The sequence below is a fragment of the Chanos chanos genome, chromosome 16, assembly GCF_902362185.1.
Source record: "Chanos chanos chromosome 16, fChaCha1.1, whole genome shotgun sequence".
In the NCBI taxonomy this organism is placed as follows: Eukaryota; Metazoa; Chordata; class Actinopteri; order Gonorynchiformes; family Chanidae; genus Chanos; species Chanos chanos.
The window spans coordinates 2,932,817-2,949,322 of NC_044510.1; the positions used below are offsets into that span (position 1 = coordinate 2,932,817).

The window sequence follows — 16,506 nt, forward strand, 5'->3', positions numbered from 1 at the left end:
ATCAGAATCAAACACCTGCTTCAGACTGATGTCATCTTGATCATACATCACAGTGTTTGCCCAGAAAACTAACAACACCTGTTTACAGCAGATGAAAAACAGAGTCTAATGCAGAAAACACGAGACTTCACTGCTTCACTCTAAAGGTGCTGGCAAATGCGGCCGTTGAGAAATTCCAGGAAACGTGATTCTCAGAAATCCTCACCGCGAACAAGCCACACGGCCCAAAGGAGGTGCAATACTCATATTAGCTGACAGATGGCACTGTTGCGCAATTAATGCTACTGTGTGTGCGACCTCTCTATGGCTTCTTGAAGCAGCTAATCCTGATACTGATCTGACAATGACCCAAAGTGTCACATCATACCAAAAATTATAACACCTCATCACCAAACTCATAACACTTGGGTTATCTAACAGTATGATATTTTTTACACTTAAAGTCAAATTTTGACAGTGTTTTGTTCAAGTTGAAATCTGAGGTTAGTGTGCACAACTTGACGTCGACACTACTTAACCATCAAAAGAGTGTACGACAACATGCAAATGACCGTTGTATGTGACGTGACACAAGGACAAACATGCCACCAGAACTTCTACGAAATAGCCTGGGGGTTCATCTATAAAATTACAAAGTTTTAACATGCTCAACAACAAAGCTGAACACGGAGAGGTGTCTGTACATTATCATAGACCAGTGATCATTCACACGGCTGTCAGTGAAGCCTGTTATGAAAACTTTACTGAGTTTTTCATCCGTGCGTGTGTGAAGTTTGTTTGATGGCTGGGTAATGACATACCTTAGCAGCTCCAATCTGCTCTTTCCTGAACCGCTCCAGCGGCGTGATTAGAACGTCATTGGCATTCTCAATCTGTAAAAGCATAAAAAGACAAAAAACATTAAAGGACTGATCGGAATGTGTCATCTAAGCGTTCCTCTCTGCACTACAAGGATCATGTGTGATTCCTTCTCAAGATTTCTCCTATTTTTCCCTAGCATCTGGGTTTTTTTTGAGGAGTTTTTTCTTGCCCGCTATGAGGATCAAGTCAGGTGGTGCCACCCTGCTCTGGTTGTTGTAATCCTGTGGGCATGTAAAGCCCTTTGAGACTGTAAACCGTGATACTGGACTTTAAATAAACTTAAACTTGAACTTGATTACGATTATTATGATGACGATGACGATGACGATGACGATGACGACGACAACGACGAAGATTCTGAAAACCACGACATGTACGCTCAGTCATGTCCACAGGTTCTGCGATTCCAACGCAGACAACAGGATTGCACTCAGCGCAGAAAAACACGACCGTTCCTTTCTAGGGTCCACATGAACTTGGTTATCAAAGGCCCCCTGTCCTGCACATCCTTCTCTTAACTCTTCATCATCACAGTTCATTGGGTTAATCAAGGGCTTGGGGACTAATCGATAAGTGGAATCAGGCGTGTCAGTCCTTCGTGATGAAGGGTTAAAACAAAGACGTGCAGGACAGTAGGCCCTCGGGACTGAAGCTGACACCCACTGGTCTACACCACCACTCACTGGGATAAGAACAGTGAAAAGGATGTGACAGAGCTGATAATGCGGGTGGAGGTGATGATGGTCATGGTGGGGTTAACTTCTGTGACAGTGATGGAGGTGATGGTTAAGACTGTGAAGGTGGAGTTAATGAATACTGTGATGATTATGATGATGGTGATGACGATGGCGGTGGAGCTGATGGTGACTGGGACAGTGTGGTGCCGGTAGATGTGATGGTGACACAGGTGATGATGGTGAAATTTGGATTTGATGATGATGATGATGATGTTCACAGCAGTAACAGAGGTGCACTTACCATTCGGGTCCTCTCATCCTCAAGATTCTGCAGAACTCCAGCAAACTCCTGCAGTGACTTTGCTGCACATTCAGAGAGAAAGAAGGAAGATTCACAACATCTCATTAATTACAGCCTAGAAAGCATCACTATTAAGTGCAACTCACTGACTGGAAGCCAACTGTGAAAAAAACAAAGAAAGAAAGAAATAGTTTGCATTCTAACTTTCTGAGAAACTATAAAAAGGATTTTCACTGAACTTAAATGAACATTACGTTTTTTCATCTTCATAAGCACATACATGATTCAGCACGTCACAAGCCTCTGCATTTTGAAAGCACGCTTTTTAATGAGTCCCTTCTTCTTGCTAACATGACGCTTGTGAGTTTCCAAATAAGATGCCAAACAGACTAAAAACTTTCAGTTTTCACAATAATCCCTTCACTTAGAAAGATATTACGCCTTTAATTTCATACCAAAAAAGGCTTATTATATAAGAACTGTATAACCTCTAAATCACAAACTTGCTTTAGTATAGAGTAAGTCAAGACATTCATTTATGTCTCAGTCAACTTCTCTCGACAAAATGCCTCATTTACAAAGAGATAGTACGCAGGTATTTGACTGAGGTATGCACATACAGACTTTGCAGTGCTACAGAAAGTTGACATGTTAAAAATAAACGGCTAAGTTTCATTAGTGTACTGGTTTCTTTGTTTGTGAGATAGTTTCAGTTGTCCATGTTTTATTTTTAACGTGATGTAACTAAATGGTCAAAGCATAAAGCGACACTGCGTTAGCGGACAAACGTCACACTCAGAGTGTCAGCTATAAATTGAAAAGCTGCGAAACTGTTGCACAGCAAAAGAAGTGGTGAGATTTTTTTTTTTTTTTTTTACCAATGCATATCTCATCGTCCGTCTCCGCGTCCCCGATGCACTGAAACTTGAATTCATTCAGTGATTCTGCAAACTTCCTCTTCGCGGTGGACAGATCTGCACACAGGGGAAGAGGAGAAAGCGGTGATGATGAGAAATGAGAAGTAAACTGCGTTTTTAAGAATACGCGGATACCAGCTGTAAAAGATTAAAAAAAACGCGGTAGTTTCACATCCTATGGGCTATGTTAAGAATCGTGTGAGCGCGAGAGTAAAAAAAAAAAGAGAGAGAGAGATACCAGATAGGAGAAGACAGACAAAGCGGAAGAGAAACAGCACTCAGGAAAAAAAGGAGAACATGAGAATCCTTGAACAAGTGAGTAATAATGATACTTGGAGCACCTTACGCGTGTGTTCTGTCTGGACAGATTTACACTCGTGACCGGTCAACGAAACAAAACGCAGACCTTCAGTTCTACTTTTCGAGTGTTCTGCAAGGCCTTAGCAAATGTAAAACACCCCACCCCACCCCACCCCTTAGAAAGCAGACCTACAAAGCTCGGTACACTTACAAACCCCTGTACGTTCACAGATGTTGGAGAGGAATTAAGAACTTGCCCACCAGAAGGAGCGCAAGAATTTAACTTGACTCAACAGTACTGTGGTAAACAGGAATGCACAGCATCTAACGATTTGCAGACTACATGCTTGTTGTGTGTAACTGCCTAGCAGTGTAACTGATCACATGTCAGGTTTTAATGTTTACTAGATAATCATCACGCAGTTATTTTTCCCCCACAGTCCTCGCAGGCCAGAAAAAAATGGATTTTGTGTCCTGACATCAGGGTTGGCTGTTAAGTTAAGTTTATGGAGTGGAAAAATGTCCAGTCCAAACTACCGAGGATCATAAGTTTTAACCACAGAAATGAATTGCGTATGAACTGGACTGAGTACTGAACGTCTGAACTATGCTGAGTTCCAGTGAAAAAGGTCATATAGGTATAACCGATTAATAACAGCTGTCACCGATTAGTAACATATCTCTGTAAAAACCGAGCGATGGGCCTCTGGTGAATTCCTTGCTGCCATACGACATACGGCAAATTGTGTACTGAGCGAGTAAGCAGCGGTTTTCAGGAAATAACAATGACAGAATTATGAGTCAAAACAAATACAGCAGATCTGTCATGTTTCTTAATCCTTCTCCTTAACATATTTTGTAATGTTTCATTTTATGTTTTTATGTTTACAGAGCGGCAAAAATACCTTTAAGATGTTGTGTTTCTTTTGTGAGAAATACAAAAAAAAACAGAAAACTGAATTAAACCGTGAAACTTTACTGCATGGCAGCTGTCAGCTGCAGCCCGCGCAAAATTCGTCTTGGTTTATGTTCTATTTAAAAATCAGCTGATTATTATGTATAATGGAAAAAGAGGGGAAAGAAAAGAGAGAAGAAACCCTAGGAAAATTTAGTCTGATAAGTGTATAAAATTAACTCAACCGCAAGTATTTCTTGTATTTGCTACTGACTAAACGCATGACTCAGAAAGTCCTAACTCAGCAGTTCACCTGAATCCAAGAAACATTAAAAAGAAGCCCACATAAAACATCTAGATTCCTCAAATTAATCTGAGCGAAGCCAATTGTTTTACGAATGGACGATAAACTGAATGCAAAGCATTCACTTACTTCATGGCCATACAACGTGGACACAGTAAACCTCATTTTGTTTTAACTCCTTACGGCTCGATTTTAAGCGTTAACGTCTAAAATTAGTCCAAGAGACCAAAACTGATCCCCTCGTGCTGGGCTAGCCCTTCAGCGATTTATCAATGTCTCGTTCGCAAGGCTTGGACGCCAGTCCGCGTACGTGGCCTTTGATACGGTCGAATGATTCAAATGACGGATTTTAAATGCAACGCGAGCTGAAATGCACATTTAATCTTTAATGGATGAATACTGAAAACATATCTGGGGCACTTTTGATACTCCATGTTAAAAACTCTTTCCATTGCAAATGAAACAAATATGAAATCCATTTTTCTTTGGCCCGCGCTACAGTACTCTGTTTGGATTTGTGTTTCTAACAGAACTAAACTCCAGAGATCTAGCTGTAACAAAGCCCACGCCGCTTAATGCGAAGCTTTGCGATCCGTGGGGCTGCCAAGCCAACGCGCCAAATCCTTCATGTCGCGTCAACACCAAGGCCTCTTCAGTCTCTACTGATGTTTTGATTTTCTCAGCATTGGCGAGAACCAACGAAGGAAAACAGAAGATGGTCCGTCCTTCACATTTTTACTTCAGTCCACTGCCTAAAAAACAATATCACGACGATATGATACGATGCTACGCCTTTACGTTTATTTGACTTCAAACGCTATATCAAACAGGAACCATGACAGCTGCTCAGCAAACAAAAACTCAAAACTGTGTAGACAAAGGGAGGGAACATCCCCACCAATAAAAACATATCTGCATTTGTTTAGCGCAATTTCATCAGTTGCATTTCTGTTTTATAGTTTTATCTATGACATTTAGGTCTGTTCCTAACTGCACTTCACACACAACTGACTTCACTGCTCTACTAAGTCAGACGTGGGTCAAGAGAGACAGAGGGCATTAGTGAATAAGTGCTTTGGAAAACGGCTTTTACGTATTCTCAGACACAGGCACGCTGAGTGGATTCGACCTCACAAACAAAGCTAGTGGAATCTCAAGTCGCCATACGAACCAATTTGTTTGTACAAAGAGACATCAGGAAGATGTCGGGTCCAGAGTGGACAAGTTGTTGTCAGCACACACACTGATAACAGAGGCATGGTGTGAGGAGGTTACCATGGTGCTGTTGTTTAGGCATTTCATGCCCTGGAAGACTGAGTGAGAGATAGCAAAGTACAGTAGTGAAAGGAGCTAAAAATAGCCAGCAGTCCCCCCCCCCCCCCCCCCCCGCCTTGTCCTCTCCTCTCCTCTTGTTTCTACATGATAGAATTCCCCTTCATCTCGTTTCTCCTCCTCTACACTGCCCTCTGCTTCCTGTGAGTTGCCTGGCAACACAGCAGTGCTGTCCAGACTTCAGTCATCAGAAAAGACACACTGACACACACACACACACACACACACACACACACACATACATACACACACACAGGAAATCAACCGAAGTGTCAGAGCAGAAACAGGACAGTTTAGCTTTTGAAGTCAGTTAGATTTTAAAGACAATGAGAAGTGTTCTGCTCTGCTTTCACAGGCCTACATATAGTGTCTTCAAGTATCACTTCTCATTTTAGCCAGCTATGACATCACAGCAGGCTTTTTTTTTTTTTTTTTTTTTTGATGTGTAGGCCTCTAAAAATCTCCACCCCATTATACGCTTGTTCTTTCCAGCTAAGTGTGAAAATTGTACTGTTACAGCCAGTGGAATGCATTAAACCTCCATCTGTACAGTTATTTAAGGTAAGAAGACAGTGGTGGAAAGATGGAGAGAGAGAGACAGAGAGAGAGGGGGGGGGGGTGTAAACTGGAGAGAATGATAAAAATAGAGAAGACGAGAAGACAGGCCAGAGATATCAATGTGAGAGATATAATGGAGCGTTATCACGGCTGTGATCAAGTTCTGCTGAACCTAAACTTCACAGGAGTTGATCTCGATCTCCACCGCATGTATTTACATGTGCATGTGTTCCCTATGAAACAACACCACTATAAACCCAGCACGACTTAACAGAAAACTCTTACAAATTCTCTATTCAGTGAGTCATAACTAAGTCCATCTGCACTGGACTTCGCACAAAAACATCACCCTTTTAAACTCCGCAGTTCGCAATAATCGCTTAATCTCAACTATGGCAACAAGTTTTTCAGTGAAAGTGACGCTGATGGCAGTCACTACTGAAAAGGCTTTGGGGTTTGGGGCGTGTGATGTATTCATGCAGCGTGGCCTAAGGCCAGCAGTACGGCACTCAGCCTCAGTTCTCTGACAGACACTCGTGTGCCTGTACCCCCCACCCCCCCACTCTAAAAAAATCAGCTTTTTTCTGCAGGCGCCGGGGGGGTGGGGGGGGGGGGGGGGGGGTGGCACACACGAGTGTCAGACTCATGCGCCCCCTCCATTGACTCTGCAGAAAGAAGCTGATTTTATTTAGAGTTTTCAAAATCGATTTCATTTTGCAGAGAGGGTGCAGAAGCACTGGGCAAACAGTCCTCTGAAATAAAATGATCTGTTTTTATATTTTGACGAGAGACAAGCAAAGTCTTGGAGATGAGGATAATATAATAGTACAATTGAAAAGAGGTAACAACCCCCCCAAAAAAAAGGTATGTAAAGATGTGGATGCACAGTGTGCCTTAGTCAGCTGACAGCAGTGTAATACAGCACAGTCACTGCCAAAGGGTGGAGTTGTGAGGCGGTGGATTGCAGTCATTGTCACAGGGGCTAAAAACATCCTTCCTTTCAGAAGGAAGTGAAGGACAGGACCTGGACATAAACAGAGTAGTGCCACCGCAGGAGGACGGTCAGACTCAGGCCACACAACAAGACGCTCTCAGAACCGGCCTGGTCAGCAGTGTTTTTTAAGATCTGTCCTCTTTCTCTCTATACACACACACACTCACACTCACAAACGCGCGCGCACATACACACAGACACAAACGCGCGCGCACACACACACACACACGTAGGCATGCACTCAGGCACACATACACACACACACACATACTAATACATCCTCTGCCTTCCAAAACCACATCAACAGGAAACACGCACGGCACACAGAATCTGAATGACACTGTGAGAGAAAGGTTTGGAAGCACATGTTCAGACCATTAAAAAAATCTCTCGCTCTCTCTCTCTCCCTTTCACACACATACACTAGACACACAGACACTCACACGCAGATACAGACACCCGTAAACAGAGTAAATAAGACAGTTACTGTGACACAATAGTAGAATGTTCTGGAACTTTTTCCTCATAGCACCCAGCATAGTTTAATGGGCAGTTTCCATAGTAATGTTTCAAAAAAGAGAAAACAAAAACAAAATTATTCTAAAGCTTACCATGAAATTTCCACCACAAAATGTTTATCTGACACGACATCTCCACAAAAGAAACTTTCTTCTTAATCTTTTATCTTCAGTCTTTAAGACAGAGTTATGTCGAACACTAGGGATGTTGACAAAACTGAAATAAGCCAATGAATCAAAGCTTTGTGGAGAGTGTATGTACTGATCTCACATTTACAGTTTAGAGCTCCACTAAAGTATTGTCTGGTGTGTTCTGGAGAGAAGGATGGAGGATATGAGAGGAGAAGAGCTGAGTAGACGGCCAGGCCTTACTGGAACCAGTACACCCAGACGCAGGTGCGGTTGTGCGATCAGAGGGAAACCCGTGTGGTGTTATCAGAGAGACTGGAGTTTGGGCTGTGGTAAGGCTTTAGGGACAGGCCTAAATCTCATTTTTCATGGTCAGCCCATCAGTCACTGGTATGAAGGAGTAATCCATTATTCAAGGTCTGTGTGTGTGTGTGTGTGTGTGTGTGTGTGTAGACAAGCACACAAGCCCCAACAGAGCAGAGTATTATGACTGAAAAAAAAAGGGGGGGGGGGGGGGGGGCAGGTCATACCCAACAAAGCTGTTGGATTTTGACAGAAAATGATAAATAAACGATTTTATTCCAATTAATGTTTGAGTACATATTGTGAGAGCTACAACCACAAACTGCCACATGAAACAGTGGAACAATCCACTATTCTGTAGGCTAGCAAGACAAACTTACCAATAACTTAGTTCATGAATTAATTAAGTGTTAGAAACTACACTATGGATATACTACAGACTGCTTATCGGTGTTTTAATCAAAGCAAAACCTTATTTGCTATGGTACATACCTTATGATTAGCATACAAGAAAGAGTAGGTCCCCCTTTTAATATATTCCTACTGAAACAATACAGTAGCAGTTAGTTCCTCTCTGTTTCGACTGCTTTAAAACATTTAACTTTATTTAAACAGGTTAATTGTCGGTTTATAAACTGACTTAGACTCTGCAGAAACACACAGATCAACAGCCTTAGTCTGTTCCTCACAGTGCTGTTTACCCAAGGTGGTTTAGGTGTGTCAATCAATACTCCTCTGGAACTGAGCAAAGATAAGCCCTATCTTCCATATGTTTGTGGTTCCGACATTTTCAGTCTGCCAGATGTTACGATAAAATAAAACTTTCATCTAAATAGTGACCCACTAGTTTTAATTGGCTGTCGTGGGCCCATAGAATGAAGCTCCAGTCTAAGCAGGGGAGAGAGAAAAAAACAAACAAAAAAAAAACATGTTTATAAACCGTGTTGAGTATTGCTCTTAGCGGTGCTTGACAAACCTATAACTCAACGGGAGAGAGTCATTAGACCAGTCTCTACAGGCAATGCTAATCTAATCTCATATCCTTTACTTCAAACCACAGCACTCCCAAAGTCACAGCACTGTGAAATTGACCCAAAACAAGCTACCCTGTCCACCGTGGCCAATTAGGAGACGTTTACTCAACACTGCAGGAGGCAGTGGCGCGTGTATGGGGGTGTGTGTGTGTGAGTACGCGTGGTGTGTGTGCGTTTGCATGTGTGAACGTGTTTTGAGTGTCTATATGTGTACATGTTGTGTGTGTGTGTGTGTGTGTGTGTGTGTGTGTGTGTGTTGCGAATATATACATGTGCATGTATTGTGTGTGTGTGTATGGGTGTGTGTGTGTGTGTGAGTACGCGTGGTGTGTGTGCGTTTGCATGTGTGAACGTGTTTTGAGTGTCTATATGTGTACATGTTGTGTGTGTGTGTGTGTGTGTGTGTGTGTGTGTTGCGAATATATACATGTGCATGCATTGTGTGTGTGTGTGTGTGTGTGTGTGTGTGTGTTGCGAATATATACATGTGCATGTATTGTGTGTGTGTGTGTGTGTGTGTGTGTGTGTGTGTTTGTATTGACTTGCTGCTGCCAGACACTTAGTCTCTGACACTTCGGAAGGTTTTACCCTCTCCTCTCTTGTCAGAACGTTGCCAGAAGACAGCGATGAGACAATTCTCTCTCTTTAGCAAAGGCTGTAGTATGCTGTCATGTTTCTTTCCAGATGTTCATTGCACACGCTCTCTCAGACTAACATGTTCTCCAGGTTTACGGTCAGAAAACCCAGAGCTGAAGTCAGGCTGGATCACGTCAGCTGTCTGGGGACCACCACAAGTCTTAACTTACTCCTCTTTAGAGTTTTCAAGGGTAAACTCACTTCCTGTCTTTTCTCAACCATGGAAAGCCCTTAGAAACCTGGTTTTAGGTCTGAGGATCTCAGACAGAAGCCTTGAATCTGCACTGTATCACTCTACTCTTAACCTCAGATACACTCTCTCTCTCTCTCCCTCTCACGCAGACACACACGCGCGCTCACACACACAAACCATCTCTCTGACAACTGCACTTTAATGGTCGTACTGTTAAGTAGCATTTCTTCCTCTCATTCCCAAAGAGTTAGCATGTTTATAGTGACAGAGCCTTAGGAAGGAAGTGCAGGATGGAATGAGGAGGACACAGGACACCAGCGTAAAAAAAAAACACTAATGGAAATGGACACTTGACGTCCATGCTGTCCTGAGACCTCTGTGCTGACCCCCACAGGAAGTGACGAATTGTCCGGTGTCCATCTTTTCTGCATTGTCAGCCCGTCTTAATGATCCACAGGACAAGCATACGTTGGTGTAACCCTCCTCCTTAAAAACTGTGAGTCATGGTTCTTTCAAATCAGTGCTGAAAAAGTGCTGAAAAAAATGGATTTAAAATGTGTTCTTCAGGCCACAGAAATGTATTTGTGTAGGCATATCACTTTTGTGTAACTTAGGACATAGAGTTAATTTTTAGATATCATATCTGATTTTACTACCCAGACACTGTCAAGCTGTGTAACAGTACATTTAAAACAAACAATATTTTATTCATGCGTTTGCCATGAATTAAAACTTGAATATTAATCATTGTCGTATCTAAAGTAAAAACAGAAACAGAAATCAGAGTTCTTTAGATCACCGTAGCAGATTTCATCCTCTGCATTGAGCCCATCCTGTAGTGAGCGCACACACACACGCACACACACACACACACACACACTCGGAGCAGCAAGCAGCCGCAGCACCCAGGGAGCTGGGGGCACATAAGCTGGGGGTTTTAGTGCCTTGCCCATGGAGGGGTAAGGCCTTGGACGTTTCCTGTCGGTCCAGGGAATCGAACCAGTGACCTTCCATTTACAAGTATATAGAGGAACAAAGAATTTATTTCCCATAGTAATGCAAAAACACCCCATACAAAGTGCAAAAAAAAAAAAATGATTTAACACTGTAGAAAATAATGGGTACACTTGTCATTATGTTCCATTTGGCACAATGAAAAAATGATGGAGGCATTTTGATTTTGAATAATTATGTTTACATTGTTAAACATCCAGAACAAAGGGCACGCTGACAGAACATGTTCCAGTGGGACACAGTGCCACCCCAAACTGCCCAGACAGGTTCAGTGAGCCCAGGGATAAACCACTTTCACGGGCACGGCTCCAGAATCTCCCCTGCCTGTTTGTTTGGGCTGAGAATCGGTGACTGAGACGGCCATGGTGTACGGCTTACATCGTTTTCCAGCTCACTGGACCATTATGTGATGAAACATGGCCTGGGGGGTAAGGGGTGTGGTCATCCTAAAAGAGACCACTCCCATCAGGACAGAAACGTTTTCACTGCAGGATGAAGGTGATAGCTCACACTGGCGCTGAGTTTATCAGTGTTTGCTTTGTTCTCTGGAGGTCTGACCGGACCTGCAGCATGATAGGAAAACGTAGCTCAGGCCATAACAGAGAGGACAAAACGTTTAACCGTGGGAGAAGTCTGTTTGGGCCCGACATCACAGGCCACACTGTCTGGCAACAACAGGGTGTCAGACAGTTCATCTGAGCATATCACTGTTTTTTTTTTTTTCTTTTCTGTCGTTTAGTAGACACTGCCCGTGTTCCCTGCCACCCTTTAGATGCAAACATTTCTCTCATGCGTTGTGGCATAACACCCTGCCACCCAATCACAGTGCAACTTCTCCACGGGCTGAGCTTGGTGAAACCGCGAGTTCACACCCTGCGTGACCCTGTCTGCAGATCTTCCTCCTCTCTTTTGCCTCTCGATTCCAAACAAGGCCCAGACCTCGCCGGGCGAGGAGAACACGCATTTCAAATAACAGCTCACGTCCTTTACTCTGACTTCTGTCACCTTGAGCGGCCTTTGTCGCCATGGTGATCTGCCAAGTGTGCCCCAGCAGTTGCCTCCCTTTCAGAATAACTGACTCCAGCCATGGAAGCCAATGTAATGTGTGTCTGGGCCTGACTGGGCCAGTGTTTTCACACAAAGCCCTGAGTAATGAGGGGATGTTAATTGTTTAATTAATTTAGGGGTCACAGCTGTGTGGACACACCTGTTTTTCCGTATATTTTCCATCCCTCATTTACTTATGGGTTTCCTTTATTTTGGCAGCTGCTTGCCTGTTAAGACTTAGCTCACCTTGAATTCAAGTACACACCTCTGTGTTTTTACATAAATACACACTTGACAAGACAAACGCATTTTCAAACTGACATGGAGAGCTGAACTAACCAAATCAAATCTGAATGAAAAATGTCAAATTACTTCACACAGTCGTGTGTGTATGTGTGCTTGTGCGTGTGAGTGTGTGTGTGTATGTGTGTGTGCATGCGTGTGCGTGCGTGTGTGTGTGTGCGTGTATATGTGTGTGTGCGTGTATATGCGTGTGCGTGTATATGCGTGTGTGTGTATGCGCGTGTGTGTATGTGTGTGTGTATGGAGGGGGGAGTACTTGCTGATGGTTCAGATGGCTCCTTTTGCTTCACCCTTGCAATTTCATTTCCTGTATTATTGCTGAAATCTACTCAAATCTTATAAAATGGCTGTTTGGGTTGGTAACACTTTGGCATTTGGAGAAGTTGGTTTTTACGCAAATGTTTCTTACAGATTTTCTTAAAACCAGACTGCTGAGCCATATTTTCTGATTTATACAGCAGTCTGACATAAAATCATGCCAAACTATGTAAGAATTTTACTTGCAAAATTCTCTCTTCACAAAAACGTCTGTTCTTGGACATTTTAAACCTCTAAAACCCAAAACACAGTTTATCAACAAAACACAGCAGCTTTCTCATAAAGGAGAAATAGGATAATACAGTATGATTTTTTTTAACGAACATGACTGAACCTTAACCCCCCCACCCCCTCCCCGTGTCATTGACCCTTAAACCAGCTAGAACAGGATGAAACACTGATGTCAGAAGATGATGTTATAGATTCTGTATCCACTTTCCTAGCGTTCTGCACAAACAACTGAGTAATATCCTCTGTCATGCATTTACAGATTGTAATGCAAAATTAAAAACTTGTGCTGCAGTTCAACGTGGAGAGGAGAAAAAAAAACTATTTTGAAGGAGAAGAAAAAAAAAAAAACTATTTCGAAACTTGTGTCCTGTTACAGAATCCAAGCCAAGACCTTCTGATACAACCACCAATGGTCACGTGGCACTGGGCTAATGCGTACTATTCATTAGACATGTTTGTTTTCATCTAAGTCTTCAATAAGAATCGTTACTGCTTTAAATGAATCTCATACTCGTGCAAAATGTTTCAGGGGTCTGATGTACCATCAACAGAGGTATTTCATCAGTATGAGGTTAATATGATGTACAGTCAAGACCTACCCCTAAAATTGAGTAGAGGACCATTCAGTAGGAAAGTGAGAGCACTCTCAGGAATTAGTCCTGTTAGAGCCAGACAGCTACTACGATGTAATTATCAGCGCTGCTCTGTTGGAAAAGACGAGTGGAAATGAAATTACTTTTCAGTGAATGGTCCTCTTGAAAAGGGCACGTAGTAAATGTGCGTCGACATCATCTCCACCTGCTATGTCAATATCATCTCCACCTGCTACGTCAATATTATCTCCACCTACGACATGAATATCATCTCCACCTGCTACATCAATATCATCTCCACCTATGACATGAATATCATCTCCACCTGCTACATCAATATCATCTCCAACTGCTACATCAATATCATCTCCACCTGCTACGACAATATCATCTCCACCTACGACATGAATATCATCTCTAACTGCTACATCAATATCATCTCCACCTGCTGCGTCAATATCATCTCCACCTGCTACAACAATATCATCTCCAACTGCTACATCAATATCATCTCCACCTGCTACGACAATATCTTCTCCACCTACGACATGAATATCATCTCCACCTGCTACAACAATATCATCTCCAACTGCTACATCAATATCATCTCCACCTGCTACGACAATATCATCTCCACCTACGACATGAATATCATCTCTAACTGCTACATCAATATCATCTCCACCTGCTACAACAATATCATCTCCACCTGCTACATCAATATCATCTCCACCTGCTACGTCAATATCATCTCCAACTGCTACATCAATATCATCTCCACCTGCTGCATCAATATCATCTCCACCTATTACCTCAATATCATCTCCACCTATTACCTCAATATCATCTCCACCTGCTACGACAATATCATCTCCACCTACGACATGAATATCATCTCTAACTGCTACATCAATATCATCTCCACCTGCTACAACAATATCATCTCCACCTGCTACATCAATATCATCTCCACCTGCTGCATCAATATCATCTCCACCTATTACCTCAATATCATCTCCACCTGCTACATCAATATCATCTCCACCTGCTACGACAATATCATCTCCACCTACGACATGAATATCATCTCTAACTGCTACATCAATATCATCTCCACCTGCTACACCAATATCATCTCCACCCGCTACATCAATATCATCTCCACCTGTTGCCATTTTTGACACCGGCTATCAATCGCTAGTTGGCACTGCTAGATGTCGAGTGGTGGGTCTTCTAGAATACCCTGGAGCCGGGCGAAAATCTGAAAGAATATGCCCATTGGCTACAAATCCATATGTGATTGGTTGTTCAAACTGTCAATCCAAATGTACACTCTCATTCTATTTAATGGTCAGGGCATTCTATCAAGGTTATAGAATACCCTGGATGGAAAATATTCTCCCCAGAGACTACCAAAGGAAATATCGGATTGGTTGCATTTTTTTTCCAACAAAAAATCACTCTAATGCGCAGTGCATGGACAGAAAACAACAGAAACAAGTCGGCGTAACACTATAATATTACAGACAGGCAACACGGTGATATTTTATTTAAAATTCATTTTGTTTTAATTACAGAATTAATCAGAAATGTTTTTTTTTTATTTTTTTCATCTGAGGATTCCGGGGTCTTCTCTGAATACCTTGAAGGCCCTGATGGTTTCCCACTGATTCTAACACACATATACACACGCACGCCGCTGAATGGCAGCTTCCGAGAGGGGGATGTTTGTGAGAAACGGTCACACACTTGGTTAGCTGCCCCCCCCACCCCCACCCTCACCCCCCCCAAACTCCGCTCTTTATCAGACATCACTCAGATCTGCCCGATTCTCAGGCACTTTCTCTGCCTTCAAACTCAAAGGGGAAACAAACAAACAAACAAACAAACAAACAAGCATAACCACAGTGGCAGGAGGGGTGTTCAAAACGCACTGACTGATGTTTGTTTTAATCTTTGGTCTTCTAACAATGACTTTAGAGAAGGAGAAAACGCCAACTGATGAGGCATTAGGGAATCCGAACCCATTTTCTGTTTTCTCTGCTGTTTACAACATGAAGAGACAAAATGATAAGTGTAAAAAAAAGACTCGTATGTAGATGAGGTTGTGGTTGGTGGGAATAACTGTGTATGCAGGCCGTGCCCACAAACACAAAACAACACACCAGCTTCACACCACCAACATGCACAATAACACAAACACTGAAAGGTACAACATTCATGTGATTCTGTGAGGGTCCGTGAGGTACACGTGGGGAAACACATGAGCCTCTAAACACTGTCTGTTTGTACATCTCAATTATATGTTAATGATTCTCACTTGTGTAAATACAGCCACTAGGTCCCTCACCATAGAGCCGCTAAAGAGGATGCAGACTAGAAGTTAGAAGTGAGGGAGGGAGACTGAGGGAGGGAGAAAGAGAGAGAGAGAGGGAGAGAGAGAGAGGACAATACAGGGAGACAGAAAGGAAGAAAGAGAGGATGAGAGAGAGAGAGAGAGAGAGAACTCTCTGGAAGGAAAGTGGGACACTGACAAAGGCCCAAATTTCCGTAGGAAAAAGACGTGGAGTCAGGCGGCCAAGGAAAAGAGAGAGGCCCAGACCCAGAATTCAGCACACACTGATTTACAGTAAAGCTTCATCAGTGGGGAGGGAGTGGCAGTCAACACAGGACAGAACAACAAAACTGTTGATTTTTGAATTTAAAGCATACAGCAACTCAGAACACACACACACACACACACACACACACGGACACATACACACACAGAAACACACACACACACAAACTTACACACCGACACACAAAAGACACACACACACACAAACATACACACCGACACACAAAGGCACACACACACACACAGAACTGACTGCCTTCTTGCTGACACATGCAGATATGATAGAAACCAGCTGCTAGCAGACACAAAGGGTGTGTTTCCAGAACACAAACGCTGGCTCTCTATTGTACACCACAAACAACGTCATGTCACGAGTCACCCCGTGTTCGCCTTCTCCACCCAGGCTAATGCACACCTCCATCCAATGC

At 42.8% G+C, this 16,506-nt stretch overlaps 1 protein-coding gene across 1 annotated transcript in view; it reads right to left on the reverse strand.

The window, feature by feature from the left end:
• Nucleotides 1-16,506, reverse strand: part of LOC115829366 (rho GTPase-activating protein 26-like) — a 66,191-nt gene that overhangs the window by 33,626 nt on the left and 16,059 nt on the right. The window contains 3 exon segments of the mRNA XM_030793458.1: nucleotides 801-872; nucleotides 1,840-1,901; nucleotides 2,718-2,813. Of these exon segments, the coding sequence (XP_030649318.1) occupies nucleotides 801-872; nucleotides 1,840-1,901; nucleotides 2,718-2,813 (230 nt within the window).